Source organism: Phlebotomus papatasi, chromosome 2 (assembly GCF_024763615.1).
Source record: "Phlebotomus papatasi isolate M1 chromosome 2, Ppap_2.1, whole genome shotgun sequence".
Taxonomy (NCBI): domain Eukaryota; kingdom Metazoa; phylum Arthropoda; class Insecta; order Diptera; family Psychodidae; genus Phlebotomus; species Phlebotomus papatasi.
Window position 1 is genome coordinate 27,931,550 of NC_077223.1, and position 19,996 is coordinate 27,951,545.

At 36.9% G+C, this 19,996-nt stretch overlaps 1 protein-coding gene across 2 annotated transcripts; it reads left to right on the plus strand.

Annotated features, from left to right (window-relative positions):
- The first annotated feature begins 14 nt into the window (after positions 1-14).
- On the plus strand, positions 15-19,986 carry LOC129803320 (bleomycin hydrolase). 2 transcript variants are annotated; one of them, XM_055849775.1, is made up of 4 exons: positions 15-833; positions 15,275-16,292; positions 19,424-19,544; positions 19,614-19,986. In XM_055849775.1, exons 1-4 carry the CDS (start codon positions 218-220, stop codon positions 19,827-19,829), a joined length of 1,971 nt encoding a protein of 656 aa, XP_055705750.1. In that variant the 5' UTR covers positions 15-217; the 3' UTR covers positions 19,830-19,986. The 2 variants fall into 2 exon arrangements, with proteins under 2 accessions (XP_055705750.1, XP_055705751.1); XM_055849776.1 differs by lacking the exon at positions 15-833 and adding an exon at positions 923-1,002.
- The last annotated feature ends 10 nt before the right edge of the window (positions 19,987-19,996 follow it).

The following is a 19,996-nucleotide window of genomic DNA, read 5'->3' on the forward strand; positions in this document are numbered from 1 at the left end:
GTTTTGTATCGGTTGATATATCGAACTGAACTGTCAAAAATTCTGTTTTCTTGAAAATTTTTGCTGCATTTCCAATTGGCAAAAAATGCCATTTTACAGTGAAATTCTGTGAAAAAAATAGTAGAATTGTATTCTCTAAACTCTTTAGTAGTATTTTTACTAAAAACTCTAGAAATATATTGTGGTTTCAAGTGAGAAATTTGAAAGTGAAAAAACAATGTCTTGCTGTGTACAAGGATGCAACAGCAACATGAGAATCAACAAAGAATACTCATTTCACATTTTTCCTCATCCGGAAAAAGAGCCCTTCCGACATGGTCAATGGATTAAAGCCACAAACAATCCCAAACTCAAGAATATTGAGCCAATGCTGGTGTTCAATCGCTACAGGATCTGCCGGAAGCATTTTGCGCGATGGTGCTTCAACGGGGATTGCAAAAGGCTCATGAAATCCGCAGTTCCTACCCTGTTCCTTGACGGAGAGATTTCTGATGAAGAATCTGAAGATACACCACTTATTTCACTGCCAAAAAGACGAAAGCTCAGTACAGAAATCTCAGCAGGGGATTTGGAAGAGTTTCGTACAGAAGAAGATTCTGTCATTATAGAGAAAATTAAGGAAGATCCCGAAGAAGATGATGAGATTATCAGTATAATTCCCATCGATGAAGATGATAAAGATAATTATTTTACCATCCAAACGGTATCAAATTCTGAAGGTTTGCATAACCTCAAAAAATCCGTTTCAATGGAAATTGCTTTCATCCAGGATGAAGATCAGGAGAATGACACAAGCCAGTTACTGTACGACGTCGTAAAGGAGCCCTTTTCCGGTGAGTTAAAAAACTTTCCAACTTCCGGTGCAAAAATCCTCAATTTCTGTTGATTTTTTGACATTTTTGATATTTCATGGAGACTTTCTCCAAACGATACTCAGATTGGCCTGCAGGTGTCTCTGACAGTCAAAGTTCTTGTAGAAAAGTGTCTGTAAAATGAGTTCGAGTAAGTGGATAGTTTTTCATTAATTTTCCCCAAAAATACACTAAATTCAGAGAAGTTTTTCACATCAATTAGTATATAAAAGAAAGGTCTACAGGACTGCACTGCAGGATTTGTGGGAAAAGTATTATTTGCAAGAGAAAATAGTGTTTTGTTTGGACTGGGCTTTCCGGATGCATATGGGGGCTTAAAATGTCAAATTCTAGGACAATGAAACTGTTTGGTCATGGTGCTGACTTTGTAGGTTGATAATAAATCACCCGCGCGAGTCTCCTTTATGACTTTGATTAGCATGAAAAAGATATTTGCGTTATTCTGAAGATGTGTTAAGTGATAACACAGTTCTATCGATGAGACTGGGTCAACTTAATGTAGGTGAGATTCTCAATGTAGGCCACGCATCCCAAAGCCCAAAGTGACCAATTTCGGTTTGAAGCCAAAGGGGTACGTTTGATAACTAACTTTCAACAATATTCGTAAATAAATTCGCTATTTTCACAATAAGATCCGAAAATAAAATTAAATTAAGAATTTACATTGTTTTTTTCTAAAGAATAATAATTTCACAAAAAATATGCTTCGAAATGGCCTCAATGTAATTTTTATCACAAGTGTATTTTTTTCTAACTTCTAAAAACAATTTCTTTAACTATACATTTATTGGTCATAAAAATACCAGTAGTAAAGAAAAGTACAACAGTGATAAGCCAGATAAGCTTATGGTAGCTGAGATTCTATAAGGCGATCTCGGAGTGCTTACAACCCGAAATGCTTGAAAATTTGATTATCTGAATTTTGGGAGTAAAGAATCGCATCGAGAAAACTATATTCGGAAATAGAAACGGAAAACATTGGCTCGAAGCGAGTTTTTACCACCAAAGATTGAACTCAAAATCGAATTTTCACGCATTTCTGGTTGGAAGCACTCCGAGGTCGCCTGTAAACAATCTCAGCTACCATAAGCCTATCCTGGGTTATCACTAATCATTTTCTATTTTGAATAGTTTGAGTAGACCAACAAAATAAAAGGAAAGTTCATTAAAATCCGTTAATAAACATTAGAGATAGAGTCCTGTCAATTTCAGCTTAATAAGGATCGGGGTATAGTGGGAGCAGTGATAGGGAATGGTAATGGATGTGACTTATCTTCAGAAAGGTCTCAATCTAAGACAAGATTTGGTGAGGGTTCAGTTCTCCATTTTGGATTATCGATGCATCTAGGCCACAATTAGTTTGATCTTGCCGATCTTATGGCCTCTACACACTAGCGTAATTTATGTCCATATTGAAGAAAATTCCCTACGCTTGTGTAGGAAAAACTCTTCAATATGGACATAAATTTCTGTAGTGTGTAGACGTGTAGAGGCCATTACGATCATAAATCATGATATTGAGTGTTCTCTTTTTTGAATCGACATTGATAATGTAAAAATGTTTATATTAATTTGTCTGAAAATGTTTATCTTTCAAAGTTTCGGCTTACACTCAGTCCCGGCATTAAGATCTTCGGGATTATGCACCTGACAAGATTATGCACACAGATATGCAAATTTGTCTACTTTTGGGAGGAAATTTATGAACTTAATTTTGAAAGGGACAGATAATCCTAACCGGCTTATGTAGGTGAGATTCTTAATGTGAGCCAATTCGGAAATTGGTTTTTCGACTGTGGCGCCCCTGGCGTTAGTCCCGCGAAGTTCAAAAAGTTGTAGCATTTGGTGAAATCTTTCGTTTGAGCCCTCACTCATCAAAATCAGTCAAATAGAAACGGAGATATGATTTTTTGAATTTTGTGAAATTTGACCCTTCATATCTCCGGTTCTATTATACTGAGAAAAAAAGAGGGTATCTGGGCTTATCACTAGTCATTTTCTATTTTGAATAGTTTGAGTAGAGAAGACCAACAAAAGCAAAAAATTCCATTGAAATCGGTTATTAAATGGCTCCGGAACACCTTTTAGATTAGGAAAATTTCATAAAGTCAAAATTCGCATCCCTTTCTTAATGGCTCTGGCACACCTTTTAGGTCGGGAGAATTTCATGCGATCGAAATTTACATTCCTTTCTTTCTAAAATGTTTTGCATACTTCTATTCCACTCTTTCGCACTTAGATCCAAGTTTAATTTGTTGTGAGAAATTAGGTCCATGAATTTCGGCCATTCAATTTCACTAAAACCTGCAGATTTGCATGTGGCACCCCGAACGCTAAAAATTGCTTTTGACGTGTCTGACAATTCACGCGGATGTAAACAATGGTGAATAAATATGTTGTGAACTACCAAAGATCGGGATTTCTTGGATATTTTGGTGCAAGGCAAGTAAGATATTTATTACACAACCATCAAGAAGTTATTGGCAAAAGGATTTTGCCAAAAAAAAGTGGAGAAAAATAGGACAAGAGCTGCAAGTTTCTAGTATATGCCTGAAAGGCTTCATACTGCAAGAACTCGAAAGCATATTGCATCATTTTCTAAGTGATGTATCTCAGAAGGATTGAAAGAGATTGAAGAATTTCTATTATTATAGCCTGGGCTCTAAACTTTCCAGTGGAAATGAAGGAAAAAGCATATACAAAACTGAAAATCATCAGTTTATCGAAAGGTATCATTTGCTCCGAGAAAAGGGCGCGCACATCCAAACTTGGCGCAATTGCGAATCAGCGCATATTAATCGTTCTAAATTCATCTAGTGACAAACCGAAATTCGTTCGATCTAAAAGGTGTGCCAGAGCCATAAGGATTGGTACCAGTGTGGTGCCCTACTCCGGCGGATCCGGCTAGTCGAGCACTTCACTTAGGGGTAGCCGGGATAGCCCTTGTAACTAAATTAGAGTTTAGAAATGCATCGGGTGTCTTCTACTACTGTTGTAACCCCTTCAGGGTTACATTTCATTCAATCTATATTCTTCTTTCTTTTCACAATAATGCTCTAAATATGATTTTTTCTTATTTCCTCGGAGGCTATGATCTCATTTCCTGATCATGCCGGATAATGCTCTTTGCGCATTTGGAGGCTAATAAAAAAATGACATGTTTATTGTTGTTTGGTTGAATTGCCTAAAAGCTTTTAGCTGGACGCCTAATGGGTCAAGCGTATTCCAAATGTGGAGGGAGAATTCATGCGATCTCTTGAGGAATTCGAAGAAATGGTGAAATAGGAAGAAATGTCGCATGAGTAATAAGATCATTCTAGAAATAAGGCAAAGATTATAAAAAGGGGAATTGGATTAGAAAGATTGTTCAGTTTTGTAAGGGGAGTGATGGAGTTCAGCTGAATAAAGTGTTCAATCTCCAAAGTGTAGTGTGTTTCCATGAAGGCTTGCGTCCTGAGTGTGTTTCCATCAAGACTTGCGCCCTGAGGTTAAATGTGTTCACTAGGACAAGGAGAAGGACCTGTGGTTTAATGTGTTTTCTGGGTCACAACATAATTTTGGTGTTTTCGCCCGGGAACGGCAGAAAAGAACAATTGTGACTCGGAGTGAAAATCGTGAAAATACTTTGAATTCAGGACTAGTCAATGTCCACAAACCCGCGCATAATACAGTTGCGAAATAGGGCTGTGTCGTGTGACAATAAACAGGACATAAATAAGAAAACGGGACGCAGAAAGAAAGTGGAAGTTCGGGAAGAAATCACTTTGGAGGATAATCCAGAAAATTCTGCTGGTAGCAGGAGTATGCCCAACCTCCCCCGTACGCCAACTGAACCAAAATCAGGAACTTTCGTAGAAAGAAAACAACACTCCAGATCAGCTTCAAGTGAAAGGGCCATCAGTCCAATTAGTCCTTTATTATCTGAAGAGGAGGAGGAGGAAATTCGAAAGACAACATCAGCGGCAGAGCTTCGTGTGGCAATAGAAGTCCTAGAAGGAGAGATGGATCAGGATCAAGAAGATACCTCGACGGGAGTAATTCCAAAGATGAGATTGGATCAGAGGGTGTCAGCGTTTCCTGAACTCAATGGTAGGTCTATTAATTTATTCTTCCGGAATGCGGATATGGTGTATTCCCTATATAAGATCGAAGGAAATCAGGAATTGGAGCAATATTTCACGTCGTTACTTCTGAGTAAAATGAGTGTGGAAATTTTTGAGCAAATCCACAGTTCCGACGTTTGGCAGGACTATAGGAGCCTCAGAAGTTACATCATGGGAATTGTCAGTAGAAATATTGGAATTGATGAGGCAAGAGAAAACTTATATACATGTAGAAAGGAAGCTCGAGAAACTTACAGGGAATTTGGGAAAAGAATTCAAGAATGTTTAAATGTGGCATTGAACGCATATATTTCAGAATTTGGACATAACGTTATTCCTGAAAGTATTCGTAAATCATTAAATTCGGTAGCTATTGAGGCTTTTACTAACGCTATTCCGGATCCTGAAATAAGGGTTTTGATTCGCGCCGAAAAAACTGATAATCTTCAGAATGCAATCTTATTCGCAGAAAATCGCCTGCGAAGGGCAGGGTTTATGGTGGACTCTCCCGAAGGGAATAGATTTTCTCGCACTAAATTCTTCCCAAGAACCTTTTCCAACAACCCAAATGGAGGGTATAACCAAAATTTCCCCTATCGTGGAATCCCTACGTATCCTTCTCGACCAGTTTCTTACTCTTATCAACCCTATCAAAATGCAAATCCCCCGGCGGTTAAGGTCGAAAATCAGAATTTATCACAAATGACTCCTCGAACCCCCTTCAGGGGAAATCAAATTCCGTCGGCAGGTGGTAATTTGGGACCCAGGAATATTCCAGGGAATTATTTTCCCCGACAGCCTACTTTTGGAGGAAATTTTTCTCAGGGGAATCCAAGGGGAACTTATATGCTTCATGAACAAGGTTGTGGGAGTTATGGAGAATATTATATTCCTGAAGAGAGAGAAGAAGAATATTACGAGGCAGATGAGCCCCCACAAGAATTAATCACGGAAGAGAACCATTTAAATGGATCCCGGCCGCTTGGGAATTTGTTGACTTCCCAAGACCCGAAAAACGGCCAATAGATCAGAAAAATGAACTCACATTTTTTGTCAACAACCTGGAACTCACTCCGATTATCAAGATATACTGCGCTGAATCTAAATATTTACGTCCTTTAAATTTTTTAATTGATACCGGTGCTCGAGCTTCATTAATAAGGGCAGAGAGTTTGAATCCTGAAGTCTTAGTAACCTCACATCAAAGAGTTTCGGTTAGTGGCATTACTAGTGGGGCTGTAGAAACTTTGGGCACCGTAAATCTATTAATGCGATTTGGAGTCAAACCCTCGCCGGATTTTACTATCACAGCTCAGACACTTCCCCAGGGGCATCATTTACCTTTTGATGGAATACTAGGATATAATGTATTATCTAAATTAGATGCAATTCTCTTTACAAAAGAAAGGCAGGTTCTCTTTAGGAATTTGAATGTTGTAGTAGGACTTGAAAAAGAGTGCGAACTTTATGAAGAACCCAAATCGTCAACTAACACCGATAAAGAAAAAGAAGCGAAACAAGAGAATAGTGAAAAAGTTGGAGAAGAGAAAAATCAGTCGGGAGAAAACACTCTTAAGAAAAAATTAAAAGAGGCCATGGAAGAAGAGAGGGAACAAGTGCAAACACTGGTAGGGTATTTAGAGATGGATAATCATGAATTGTTAGGGGAAGAAGATGAAGAGGAAGAAGAAGTTTTATATGAAATAAGAGAATTGTTCTTAGAGACCCCTGAATTACATGAAAATCAAGGGATGCATAAGATAAGAATACCGGCAAAATGTAATGAAATAATCGAAATTTGTGCACCTGACACAAATGTGTACTTGTGCATGTATACGAAGCCTCACCCAGGCCTTTTTCTACCTGAATGCTTAGCAAGTTCTGATAATGGAAGGGTCAAAATACAAATACAAAATCATGGATCGAGTGATCTATTCGTGTGTTGTGAGGATTTTAAGTGGGAGGAAATTGCACAATTCAATATTTATGAATTAGAGGTAGGAAATATAAATCAAGAAAGTTGCAGAAAAAATAGAGTGGAGGAGATATTAAAAGGACTAAAGGTTGAAAGCCGGTTGAATCAAGAGGAGACGAATCAGCTAAAGAATTTGATTTTACAGAATCACGAAATATTCCATTTGGAGAACGATAAATTGGGATCCGTAAGAAATCATACTTATAAGATTCGGACAAAAACTGATGCCGAAATAATTAATGTCAAACCCTATCGTTTACCTGCATGTCATAAAGAAGAAATTGAGCGACAGATTAGAGAGTTACTCGACAGTAATGTAATCCAACCTTCGTTTAGCCCATATAATAGCCCATTGCTAATTGTCCCTAAAAAGGCAGATAGTGATGGAAAGAGACGATGGCGGGTAGTAATAGATTTCAGAAAATTGAATGAAATAACTATTCAGGATTCATTTCCTATTGGTCATATTGAGGATATATTCGACCGATTGGGCCAGAGTAAATATTTCTCATCATTAGATCTCGCATCCGGATACTTTCAATTAGAGATAGACAAGGATAGTCGACATAAGACCGCATTCAATGCGTTGGGGTCTCATTATGAATTTAAACGTCTACCCCAGGGTCTATGTTCCGCACCCGCAGGATTCTCCCGAATGATCCGCAGTATATTGGGTGATCTGTTGAATAAAATTTGTATGGCATACTTGGATGATATTATAATTTTTTCGGACACAATCGGGAACCATTTCAAAAATCTAGAGACAGTTTTCCAACGACTTAAGGATTTCAATTTACAGTTAAGTCCGGGAAAATGCGAATTATTGAAAACTGAGTTGATTTACTTGGGATATAAAATTTCGGACAAAGGGTTACATACTGATCCGTCAAAAACCGATGCTTTAAACAAATATCCTATTCCCAAGACTGTTAAGGATGTGCGATCATTCTTAGGTCTAGCATCATATTATCGAAGATTTATACGGGATTTTGCCAGAATTGCATTACCCTTAATAAATTTAACAAAGAAGGATACGGATTTTATATGGACGGAGGAGTGTGACAAGGCTTTCAATACCCTAAAAGGAAGCTTAACCACCAGTCCTGTTCTTAACTACCCAAATTTTGATGAACCTTTTACACTCACTACTGATGCTAGTAAATATGCTATCGGAGCAGTCCTATCGCAAAATGGCCATCCCATCTCTTTCGGTAGTAGAGTTCTTAATAAAGCCGAAATAAATTACTCTACGATAGAGAAAGAGGCATTAGCCATTTATTATTTCTGTAGACTATATCGTGTTTACCTCCTTGGGCGCTGCTTCACGATAGAAACAGATCATAAACCCCTAGTCTGGATCTACAGTATCAAAGATCCAACTAGTCGAATCCTCCGTTGGCGAATTAAGATGGAAGAGTTTGATTTCAAGATCGTTTATAAAAAGGGAAAAGAAAATGTGGTAGCCGATGCCCTTTCTAGAGCTCCCGAAATCGACAATACTACTAATGTATACGCCATAACACGGTCACAGAAAAAGAATATAGAAAGAAAAGGTCTTGCATCGCAAATGCCGGTGCCCAATGAAGAATATCAAAAATTTATTATTACAAGAGACACACAATTGACTACACTCATAGAAGAAATTAAAAATGAATTACTTTATTTATCAGGAAGGAAGGATATTTTCTTAATTGTTCCTGAGGATAATTGTCCTTCGGATTTTCCCCATATCAATGCAGATTCTATCACCGAAATCCTGAACGCCCCCGAATATAATCAATTGAAATTTTATTCCCATGCAGACAAACGATATTTTTTGTGTAAGGTTCCCCCTTCCACAAATCTCAAATATGAGGATGTGTTTGGTGCGATGGTGGCAATGAAGGAATTTGCTATTAAAGAAGGAATTAAAGAGCTCTCAATAGACAAGTCAAACGTGACACCGATCCACCTCCAATATGAAATTATAAAAAGAATGTTGAATTATATATTCAAGGAAACTCAAGTTTCAATTTTCATTTATTTTAATAAAATCACCTTCATTACCGATCCTACCAAAATTCAGGCCATAATAAAGGAAATTCATGAAAATCCCTTGACAGGACATAGGGGAATTAAGGAGACTATGATACGAGTGAAAGAAAAATATCTTTTCCACAATATGAAAAGAATAGTAAAACACTTTGTCGAACGTTGTGAGAATTGCCAAAAGAATAAAGTGCTCCGGAGAACCAAGATGCCTATGGTCGTCACCACGACGGCTCCATATCCTTTTTACAAAGTTACCGTTGATATTGTGGGACCTTTACCTATAACATTAAAAGGAAATAGATACATCCTAACTATCTATGACGACATGTCTAAGTACCTAGTAGCAATTCCAATCCAAGAACAGAGCTCAGAGGTTGTGGCCGAAGCCTTTGTTGACCATTTTATTTGTATTTATGGATCCCCTATTCAAGTAGTTTCAGATCAAGGAGGGTGTTTCATATCGGATTTATTCAAAAAGACATGCAAATTACTGCAAATAAATAAAACATACGCGACACCTTTCCATCCACAATCGTCAGGGGGGGTTGAGAGGTCTCATCGGACCTTGGCCGAATATCTTCGAACCTATACTCAAAATTGTCAGGAAAATTGGGATTCCTGGATTCCCAAAGCCGTGGCCGCTTTTAACTCCAGTGTGCACAGTTCTCATAGTTATACTCCACATGAATTAGTTTTTGGAAGGAAATACGATATTACATCTCTCATGAACATCAATAATAATCCAATGTATGTATATGATGATTTTGTCTCAAATTTGAGGCAGAAATTAGAGATTACTCAACAACTTGCAAAGGAACGAATATGTAAAAAAAAAATACTGAGTAAAAACCAACACGATCGAAAGCCTCATTTTGCTGAACCTTTTCAAGTGGGCGATAGAGTTTTAATAACAAACAAAGGCCCTCCAAAAAAAAATGAAGCTCATAAATTTCTACCAAGACGTCGTGGTCCATTTACAATAATTGCCACCCCGTCTGCCGTCACATCAACTATATTGCTAGGAAGGAAAACTAAAACATATCATAATAATTTACTTTTGAAATTCAAACAAGAATGAAGAGAAAAGGAAAAGAAAGAGAGCGGAAGGCATGAAGGGAGAAATGGGCATTCATATGATGAAGTTGGGAGGATGAATGAAATTAGTTCGGGAAAATAGAGACATTCTTAGTTTAGCGATCATTTAATTCGGACGTTTTGTTTAAAAAAAAAAGAGAGAGAAAAATAAGTAGTGAAAAATGTTCGGAATATTTTATATTTTGTGTAACGTTATAAACGCCGTGACAAGAAGAAGGTTACGTAGTGACGAAACAAATCGAGAGAAGGAGTTATGGGAACAACGGTTCCAATGGATCCAGTGGAGAGAAGAATGGGAGAATCAACAATATGAGGAAAATCGCCAATCTTTAGCCGAGGTTGGAAACCGTACTTCAATAAATGTGGAGGCTATGTTGTCAATGGAATATTTGCCCCGAGACTTATATCGTTGGTTCCAACTTTTGGGGTATCTAGTGGATGATTATGAAGACTACGAATTTTGGCGTAGAAACGTGATACCGACATTCTCGGATGTTGGATGTCAGGCATACATGGTGTCGGTTATTCGCCATTTTCGCAATCTTATACGTTACGAAGCGCAATTCTGTGAGCAAAGGCTCTATGGAAATAGACAACCGGTAGATGAATGGGACGATTAAAAACGAAATCAAGTCCATTTCTCGAGACATCGAATAACTTACAAGGTAAGGAAAAAAAAGAGGAATGGATATTAATATTAAAAGGAAATAATAGATTGGATAGAATGAAGTTGATAACTGTACCCCCCTCTATCGCCGAGTTCATTTTTGATTCTTCTTCCATGGTAATCCTTCTTCGGCCTACAACTCGGTGGGCACCAGCTGACGATAATCAGCTGAAATTTAGCAGTAGGAATTTCTTTTTTTTTTCTGCCATTTGGATTATATATTCAGCGTGTGAGGTGGTGGAATCATAAGAAAAAGAAACTGCAAACTAAATACCTATCCCTCTTCCATTTGGCTAAATGGTCAGTGTGTGAAATGGAAAAAAAAGGGGAAAAGGGGCATAAAAGAGAAATCGCACCATTTGACGAATCTGTCAGAGTGAGAGGTGGCGCGATAGTATCGTAACCCTATTAGTACTTAGAAAAAAAAAAAGAGAATTGTTTTCTTTTATGCACATAGATAACCGAGTCCTTATTTATATATATATACAAATAGCATGTTTATTATATATATATATATATATAAAAAAATGTATACAGACATCAGTAAAACATAAGGAGTGTGACCTTTTGTCTTGATAGTCGTTAGTATGGGGGTGAATGGAGTGAGACCGTACACCTCAATCCGCGAAGTTTTTCGGGTTTTCTTCTGCGGAAATACGATTACCATATGAAAAGATATTAATAAGATGATGGGACATGGTAGGGGGGAGGTAGTAAGACATTACGTTCTCTGAAACTGAAAGGATAACTTCTATTCCACCGCGCAGGTACACTATTCATATTCAGTCTAATCATCCTCATCACATGCGGTAGCGCCTCAGAGGTATTGAACATTACGAAAATAGCACCGGAAAGGAACGCACTTGTCAGAGATTTGGGGTCAACATGTCTTTCTGAGGGACATTGGACAATCACATCTATCCTGCACCTGCCTGATTGGCAAGCGGAATTAAAAATGTTGGAGTTTGCCCTCAAAGACCTTAACCGTGTATGTACCGAAATGCAGAATATAAACAATACTGAAATAGATTGTGTTGAATTACAAAAGAAGTCACACATGAATATTGCACACTTGATGGAAATGGTTAATAATATTGAACATACCCTGGTAGATACAATAGATTCTGGAATTCAGAGAATACGTACGAAAAGGGGATTTGAACCGGTGGCAGAAGTGTGCAAGTTCCTATTTGGTACTGCTACACAAGCTGACATACGTGAAATTAAAACTAAGTTAGAAATAATAAACGCGAGACAAGATAATCTGAACAATTACTTTATTCATCAAACAACCGTGATTCAAAAACAAATGCAGATGATTACCACTAGTCAATTGACTATCCAACATACAATGAATCTCACTGGCACGATAATCAAGTCCCTCAAGATTCAGGATAGAGAAATTGAACGGTTACATCTCAAACATTACTTCAATACTTTACGGACCGATATGTTAAATAAATATGATGACATATTCTTCAGTTTAAATAAAATATTAAACATAATTCAAGCTGGTCGTAATGGACAGGTTAGCAGTTACTTATTAACACCGGGAGAATTGTTTAAAGAGTATAAAGATATCAGATATCATCGTAACGATAATATAGTATTACCCACAGAAAATTTAAATGAAATATACAGCATTATGCAACTACATATTGTTACATATTCCAGGCAAATTATGGCCTTTATTAAGATACCTTTGTGCGAGAAACAAGATTTTCATATATTTCAACTTCTTCCCTTGCCCTATATGAATTCTGATTCTTATAATATATTAAACGTTGAATATCCATACATAATTTCCAATAACGACCAAGATCGATACAGCCTTCTAACTACAGAACAATTTAACAAATGCACGGCATTAAAACAGATGCGAATTTGTCATGTTCCGATTGTCTATACTCTCAATGTTCCCTCATGTGAGATATCACTATTGAGAGAAAATACGGAAAACTGTGAAATTAGAGGGTATCGGATAAAAAGGAATTATTGGGCACAGTTAGAAGACAACCTATTCCTTTTCATTGTAAAAGAAAATACCCCTATACAATATTTTTGCAATAATCAAAAAACTTTACTCCATAAAATTATTTCCGGAAAGGGGTTAATGTCCCTACAAGGGGGATGTCAAGTAGTGGATGATGGCATACATTTGCAATCAGCATTTACAATAGACTCCCCAAACATAACGCATACAATTGAATCATCAAAAGCATACATACCGATAAAGGCTAATCAAATAAATAGTCCTATACGCGCCATACCCATTACCTCCAATCTAGGGGAAAATCATTTAGAAGACCTTATGCAACAGATTAATGAATTGGAACAGGCACCTGATCTTCCAAAATTTAAAGTTTCCACGGACAGACTCAGGGATAATTCTGGAATTTTTGTATCAAGTATTATTGGAATAATAATTATAGTAATAATACTATATAGATTGTACATGATATTCAAGAATTGTTCTAGCCCGATTGAGCCCGATAGATTACATGAGAATGAAAACGCGGTAATAGAACCGGAATGTGAAGCTCGAAACTATACCCCTCAAGATGCAATGCCGGATAATTATATCCCTTTACCTCCACCGGAAGACGACCTGAATTATTTAACCATGACTTTTAGTCAGCCACCTGAATCTCTGCAACATTCTGAAGATTATCTTGTCCCGAGTGAACATATCCGCGAAAAGAAAGAATCGTCAAACCAAACTTATGAAGAATTAGAGATGAATTCCAAATCTGCTTCTACTTCAAAAATTCATAAAAGTGTACAGTCCAATCAAGAGGATTTCTCAGATCGGACTTATGAAAACATAAATATAAAAAATAATCCTAATCTTGGTACAATAAAAAAGAATGTACGCTTCAATTAACAATAGGGAAAAACGATATAAGAGAGTTTTCTTTGTCTCGTGAAATGTCCAAATTCGAAATATATAAGTAAAAGTAATACATATATGAATATATAAAAAAATATATATATATGAATATATATAAAAAAAAATATATATAAAAAAAAAAATAAAAAAAAAATAAATAAAAAAAAAAATTTTAGACAATTAATATTGTCTCCCTATGGGGGGAGGGGGTCCCCCGGGACAAATCGAACTTATTATGTCCTATTGATTTTTTTTTTATTAAATATATACGATTTTTATAAGGATGATAGTAACACAGCAATCAATCTATTGCGTGTATCTCTTTTTGAATAGCTTACTAACTTAAAGAAATTTGCCAAATAATAAATATATATATAAATATACATGTATATCTAAAAGAATAAAAATTATGATAAATGTAAAACATCTACCTCAAATGTATTAGAGAAGAATCAAATATTAATGAAGAAGAAATATCAGTGGAAAATATTGAATAGTTGTTTTTACATTCTTTATAACCAAATATATATATGTATAAGAAAATATTAAGAGTAATAATATCCATGATGAATTTGTACTTACTAACATTCGCGACATTTCTTCTCTTGGACCAAAAACTTCCTTTTTCTAGCCACAGCCTCCTTCTTCTAAGGGGAAAGGAATGTTGTAACCCCTTCAGGGTTACATTTCATTCAATCTATATTCTTCTTTCTTTTCACAATAATGCTCTAAATATGATTTTTTCTTATTTCCTCGGAGGCTATGATCTCATTTCCTGATCATGCCGGATAATGCTCTTTGCGCATTTGGAGGCTAATAAAAAAATGACATGTTTATTGTTGTTTGGTTGAATTGCCTAAAAGCTTTTAGCTGGACGCCTAATGGGTCAAGCGTATTCCAAATGTGGAGGGAGAATTCATGCGATCTCTTGAGGAATTCGAAGAAATGGTGAAATAGGAAGAAATGTCGCATGAGTAATAAGATCATTCTAGAAATAAGGCAAAGATTATAAAAAGGGGAATTGGATTAGAAAGATTGTTCAGTTTTGTAAGGGGAGTGATGGAGTTCAGCTGAATAAAGTGTTCAATCTCCAAAGTGTAGTGTGTTTCCATGAAGGCTTGCGTCCTGAGTGTGTTTCCATCAAGACTTGCGCCCTGAGGTTAAATGTGTTCACTAGGACAAGGAGAAGGACCTGTGGTTTAATGTGTTTTCTGGGTCACAACACTACAAGCCCTTGATTAAAGATCACCTCAAGGGTTTAGCAGTGTTAGGTAGAGAGTGTGACATTGTATTCCCATTTGACAAGATTCAAAGTCGTCTACGTGTTAGATAACGAGTGCTAATAAGGTTTTTAATAATAATATGTGGTCTGAGTAAAACCATAAGTTTCGGTGGAAACTCTTGGAATAATCGGAACGAATCCTTTTTAGTTAGGTTTTGATTAAAAGTGAATATAAATATTGAAGACCTACCTAGAATAGGAGTCGCGAGAAATACTATGATAAGGTTTTATTTCGATCTAAGGAAATAAAATTTCGCGATAATCACAACAGGCTTCGGGTATTACTAAGAATTTAGCGCAGTAAGCTTTATCTCGCGGCTTCTGAAAGGTGTTTAAACAAACACTCACCTTTTTTACAGTCCCGATAGTGCATGAGACTTGTGTTGGATGGCGCGATGAGTTCTACAAATGTCCAAAGAATGTTCTCGCCCAAAATATCTGTTCCCGGCATGATCCCTTTGACGTGTCGTTGTCACGACGTGCCCTGGAATGCATCCATCATGTCTTTACGCACAAGGTGGAGAGTGAAGGGAAGCCGGTGACAAATCAGAAGAATTCAGGAAGATGCTGGATCTTCGCCACCCTAAATACCATCCGTATTCACTTTATGAAGCACCACAATCTGGATGAATTTGAGTTTTCCCAGAGCTTCCTGTTTTATTGGGACAAAATCGAACGCTGCAACTACTTCCTCAATAACATTGTGGATACGGCAAATCGGGGCGAAGAGGTAGATGGACGTCTGGTGTCCTACCTTCTCACCGATCCCACGTGCGATGGTGGTCAGTGGGACATGGTGGTGAATCTCATCAACAAGTACGGTCTCATGCCCAAGAAATGCTTCCCCGAGAGCTTCAGTGCTGAAGCCAGTGGGAAGATGAATGCAGTGCTCAAGAGTAAACTCAGGCAATATGCCAAGGAGCTCAGGGATTTAGTTAAGGGCTCAGCCACGGATAAGGAGGTCAAGCAGAAGGTTCAGCAGCAAATGAAGGAGATCTACAATGTTGTGGGTATTTGTTTGGGTATTCCACCGGAAACCTTCACCTGGGAATACTACGACAAGACCAAGGCCTACCACAGAGTTGGACCTGTTACCTCTGTCGACTTCTACGAGAAGTACGTCAAACCCGTCTTCAATGTGGACGACAAGGTGTGCTTGGTCACTGATCCTAGGCCCACCAATCCCTACGGACAAGTCTACACTGTTGACTGTCTGGGGAATGTGGTTGGCGGGCGTCCGGTGCTGTACAACAATCAGCCCGTGGAACTTCTAATTGATCTCGTTACCAAGAGCATCAAGAATGGCGATCCCGTGTGGTTTGGCTGCGAAGTCGTTAAGAGATTTGCAGGAACTCAGGGCATTGAGGATCTCGATGTGTAAGTACAGAACAAAAAATCATATTCTTAATGGAAAAATGATATTGCTTTCAGCTGGGATTCTTAAAGTGAAGAAAGCAAATTGAACAAAATTTATTAGTCTTGATGACCTTGATAGAACGAAGAAGTACAAGAATTGCTTCGCTAGGCCGTTTGTAGGCACTTGTCGCATATCGTCTTTTTTATGAGAAGAATTTTCTAATTTAGCAATTTGTGAACAAACTAAACGATCCAGAAATTTAAATTCCAGGAACAATTTATATGAGATACAAGGGTAACTGTGGTTATACTCTTTAGGGAACTTTATTCGATTTCAGAGGACCGTGAAACGCTTCTAAATATCGAAATTAATAATAGAATGTTAAATTCCGAAATCCCGAATGGTCCAAAAATTTTAAGAGACAAAATTCCGAAAATCCAAAATTCTGAAAGGTCCAAAGTTCCTAAAGGAGGCAAAATTCCAAATGATGCAAAGTTCCGAAAAGAAAAAAGATCCCGAATGGACTAAAAACTCAAATAAACAAAATATGGTCCAATGTCTCGAATAGACAAATTCTTGAATGGAGCAAAATTCCAAATGGGCTAAAGCCCTAATATTCCAATTCCTGAATGGGAGAAAATCCCAAAAAGTCAAAATTTCGAGGAGGCAAAATCCTGAATGGTCCAAAGTTCCTAAGAGAAAAAAATCCTAAACCAACTAAAGTCCCAAATGGTCCAAAATTTCGAATAACCAAATTCCTGAATAGGCCAAAATTCCGAATGGTTCAAATATTTCGAAGAGGCAAAATCCTGAATTGACCAAAATGCCAAACGGTCTAAAGTTCTGAATAGAAAAAATCCTGAATGAACTAAAATCCAAATATCGAAAATCCCGGATCACCAAAAATTCTGAAAAGCTAAATTCTCGGATAGCCTAATTCCTGAATGGGCCAAAAATTCTGAATAGTCCAGAGTTCCGAATTGGCAAAATTCTGAATATCCGGGGAGAAAAATAATGACTGGACTAAAACCCCAAATAGTCCAAAATTTTGAATAGACGAAATCCTGAATAAACCAAAATTCTGAATGCGCCAAAATCTCGAATATCAAAATTCCTGAATGGTCCAAAATCCCGAAAAGCCAAAATTCCAAATTGTCCAAAATTCCGAGGAGGCAAAATCCTGAATGGTCCAAAATTCCGAACAGACAAATTCCTGAATAGGCCAAAATTCCGAATGGTCCAAAAGTTTCGAAGAGGCAAAATCATGAATACACCAAAATCCCAAATGGTCTAAAGTTCTGAATAGAAAAAAATCTCGAATGGACTAGAAATCTAAAATCCTCAATGGGCCAAAATCACCAAAGGTCCTGAAACGCTAAAATATCGAATAGCCTAATTCTTGAATAGACCAAAATTCTGAATGTACTACAGCTCCAGAGAGAAAAATCCTGACTGGACTAAAAACCCAAATAGCCGAAGTCCCATATGGTCCAAAATGTTGAATAGACAATATCCCTGAATAAACCAAAATTCCGAATGGACCAAAATCTCAAATATTCTAATTCCTGAATGGGCCAAAATCCCGAATAGACAAAATTCCGAAGAGGCAAAATCCTGAATGCACTAAAATCTCTAACGATCAAAAGTTCCGAAGAGGCATGGTCCCAAATGGACCAAAAACAGAAATAGCCAAATTCCTGAATAATGGTCCAAATCCAAAATCTGGAATAGACAAATTCCTGAATGGGCCAAAATTCTAAGAAGCCAAAATTCCGAATAGTTCAAAATTCCTCTGAATGGATCAATAGGATCAATATCTCGAATAGTTTAAAATTTCGATGGGGATAATTTTTCTCTAAAATCTTTGTCTATTAGTCCCTGTGTTCTAATTTCTCAAAATTCAAAAAGACCCCGTTTGCTTCTTTTCGGAATTTTATTATTTGGGATTTTGACCGGAACCTGGTAAGGAAATACTGACAATGCCTACAAAAAGGAGAAGTCCTAGGATCAGAGTAACAACGACATTTAATGTTGCAAAATCAACAATTTTGAGCAGGGAAAACCAAAAAAAAACCTCAAAAAACTACGTGGATAATGAAAAATATGTCATATTGATAATCACCTTGGACCAGGGGTGTGCAAGAACCGTTTAAAACCAAATAAACTTCAAAATAAGTTTGTTCAGGTAGCGTTTTGACCATTGACGTACAAGTTTCGTTTGACGTTTGTCCGGTTTCAAACGGTTCTTGCACACCTCTGCCTTGGACTATAAGTTACACATTCAGAAAAATAATCGAATAAAACTTACTCGAATCGATGTTCAATTAACTCTTTTTCGTTGTGATTTTCGATTAACTATATTTTAGAGTTGATTTTACTTCTATTTAGGTATAATATCCGGTTGTTTTAACTTTTTTCCCCTAAAATTTACATGACAAAAGAGTGTAAATAACCCTTTTTAAGATTGAAAATAACTCGTTTTAAGAGTTAAAATAACTCGTTTCAAGAATTAAAAAAATCTTTTTTAGAGTTAAAATTACTCTTTCAAATCCCAAAATAAATATATGTTTTGCAATTTTATATTTTTTTTTAATTTTATAATTTTCTTTATTAATATTTTCTTGATCTCAAGTTCGTTTCCGAGCGAAATATCACGTATGAGTACGCACAAGTCTTCATGAAACACTGTTAGGCATATTTCTAGTTGATATTCCATATGAACTTTGTCACACGAAAATCTTCTTAACTGAAGTATATTCTTAAAATGAAAACACTTAAGCATATACTTCAGTCGAGATGAAATTTTACATCGAAAAAGAGTAATAATTACATCGATATTCGTAGAGTTAATTCAACTCTGCCATAGAATTTTAACTTTTTTCTTAGTGCAATAAAAAATCTAAATAAATATAAATTTTTGATGTTATAAAATATTTTAAGGTCCATAGGCGCCTCTGATAGGTTGAAGCTTTGTATCCTTGCAAGGTCTGGCCAATCAGAGAGTGCAATGGAACTAAGATATTTAATGAGGGCACATTTTTGTTGCTAATTAAAAATCTTCCAATTTTGAGTAGGTGCTGAATAAAGTTATTCTACCCTAGGTACCCTAATCACAAAAATTTGTATTTTTGACAAACCTTGAATATTTCAGGCATGACTTCAATGTGGTTTTTGGAGTTGATATCCAGGTGACTCTAAATAAAGCTGATCGTCTACTCTACGGTGAATCCGCAATGACTCATGCTATGACTTTCACAGGAGTTTCCGTTGATGTAAGAAAAGTGCCTTTAGGCGACTTTCTGACTGATTGCAGTAGCTGTGAAATTTTCATTCAATTGCAGGACAATGGAGTGACTACCAAGTTCCGTGTTGAGAATTCCTGGGGCGATGATCGTGGTGAGAAGGGCTACCTCGTGATGTCAGCTGATTGGTTCAAGGAATTTGTGTTTGAAGTCGTGGTGGATAGGGCACTTGTACCGCCAGAAGTGCTCAAAGTATTCGAGATGGAGCCCATTGTATTGCCCGCTTGGGATCCCATGGGAACACTGGCTGAGTAGAGAGAGGGAGCGAGGGATCTCCAGCATTCTATCCACCTTCTTTCATAGTGTTCTCTGGATATCACATGCATTTTTGCCATATTTACTCATACAAGTTTTCCACGCAACTTTTTTTTGTGGTGAAGAAAAAGTAAAAGATGTTTTTTGTAGAAGGGAATTTTTGGAAT

Excerpts from the sequence above, each read along its gene's own strand:
- LOC129803320 (XM_055849775.1), top strand. The coding sequence starts at position 218 with ATGTCTTGCTGTGTACAAGGATGCAACAGCAACATGAGAATCAACAAA. Across the intron at positions 834-15,274 it reads CGTAAAGGAGCCCTTTTCCG|TCCCGATAGTGCATGAGACT; the intron begins GTGAGTTAAAAA and ends CCTTTTTTACAG. Across the intron at positions 19,545-19,613 it reads TCACAGGAGTTTCCGTTGAT|GACAATGGAGTGACTACCAA; the intron begins GTAAGAAAAGTG and ends ATTCAATTGCAG.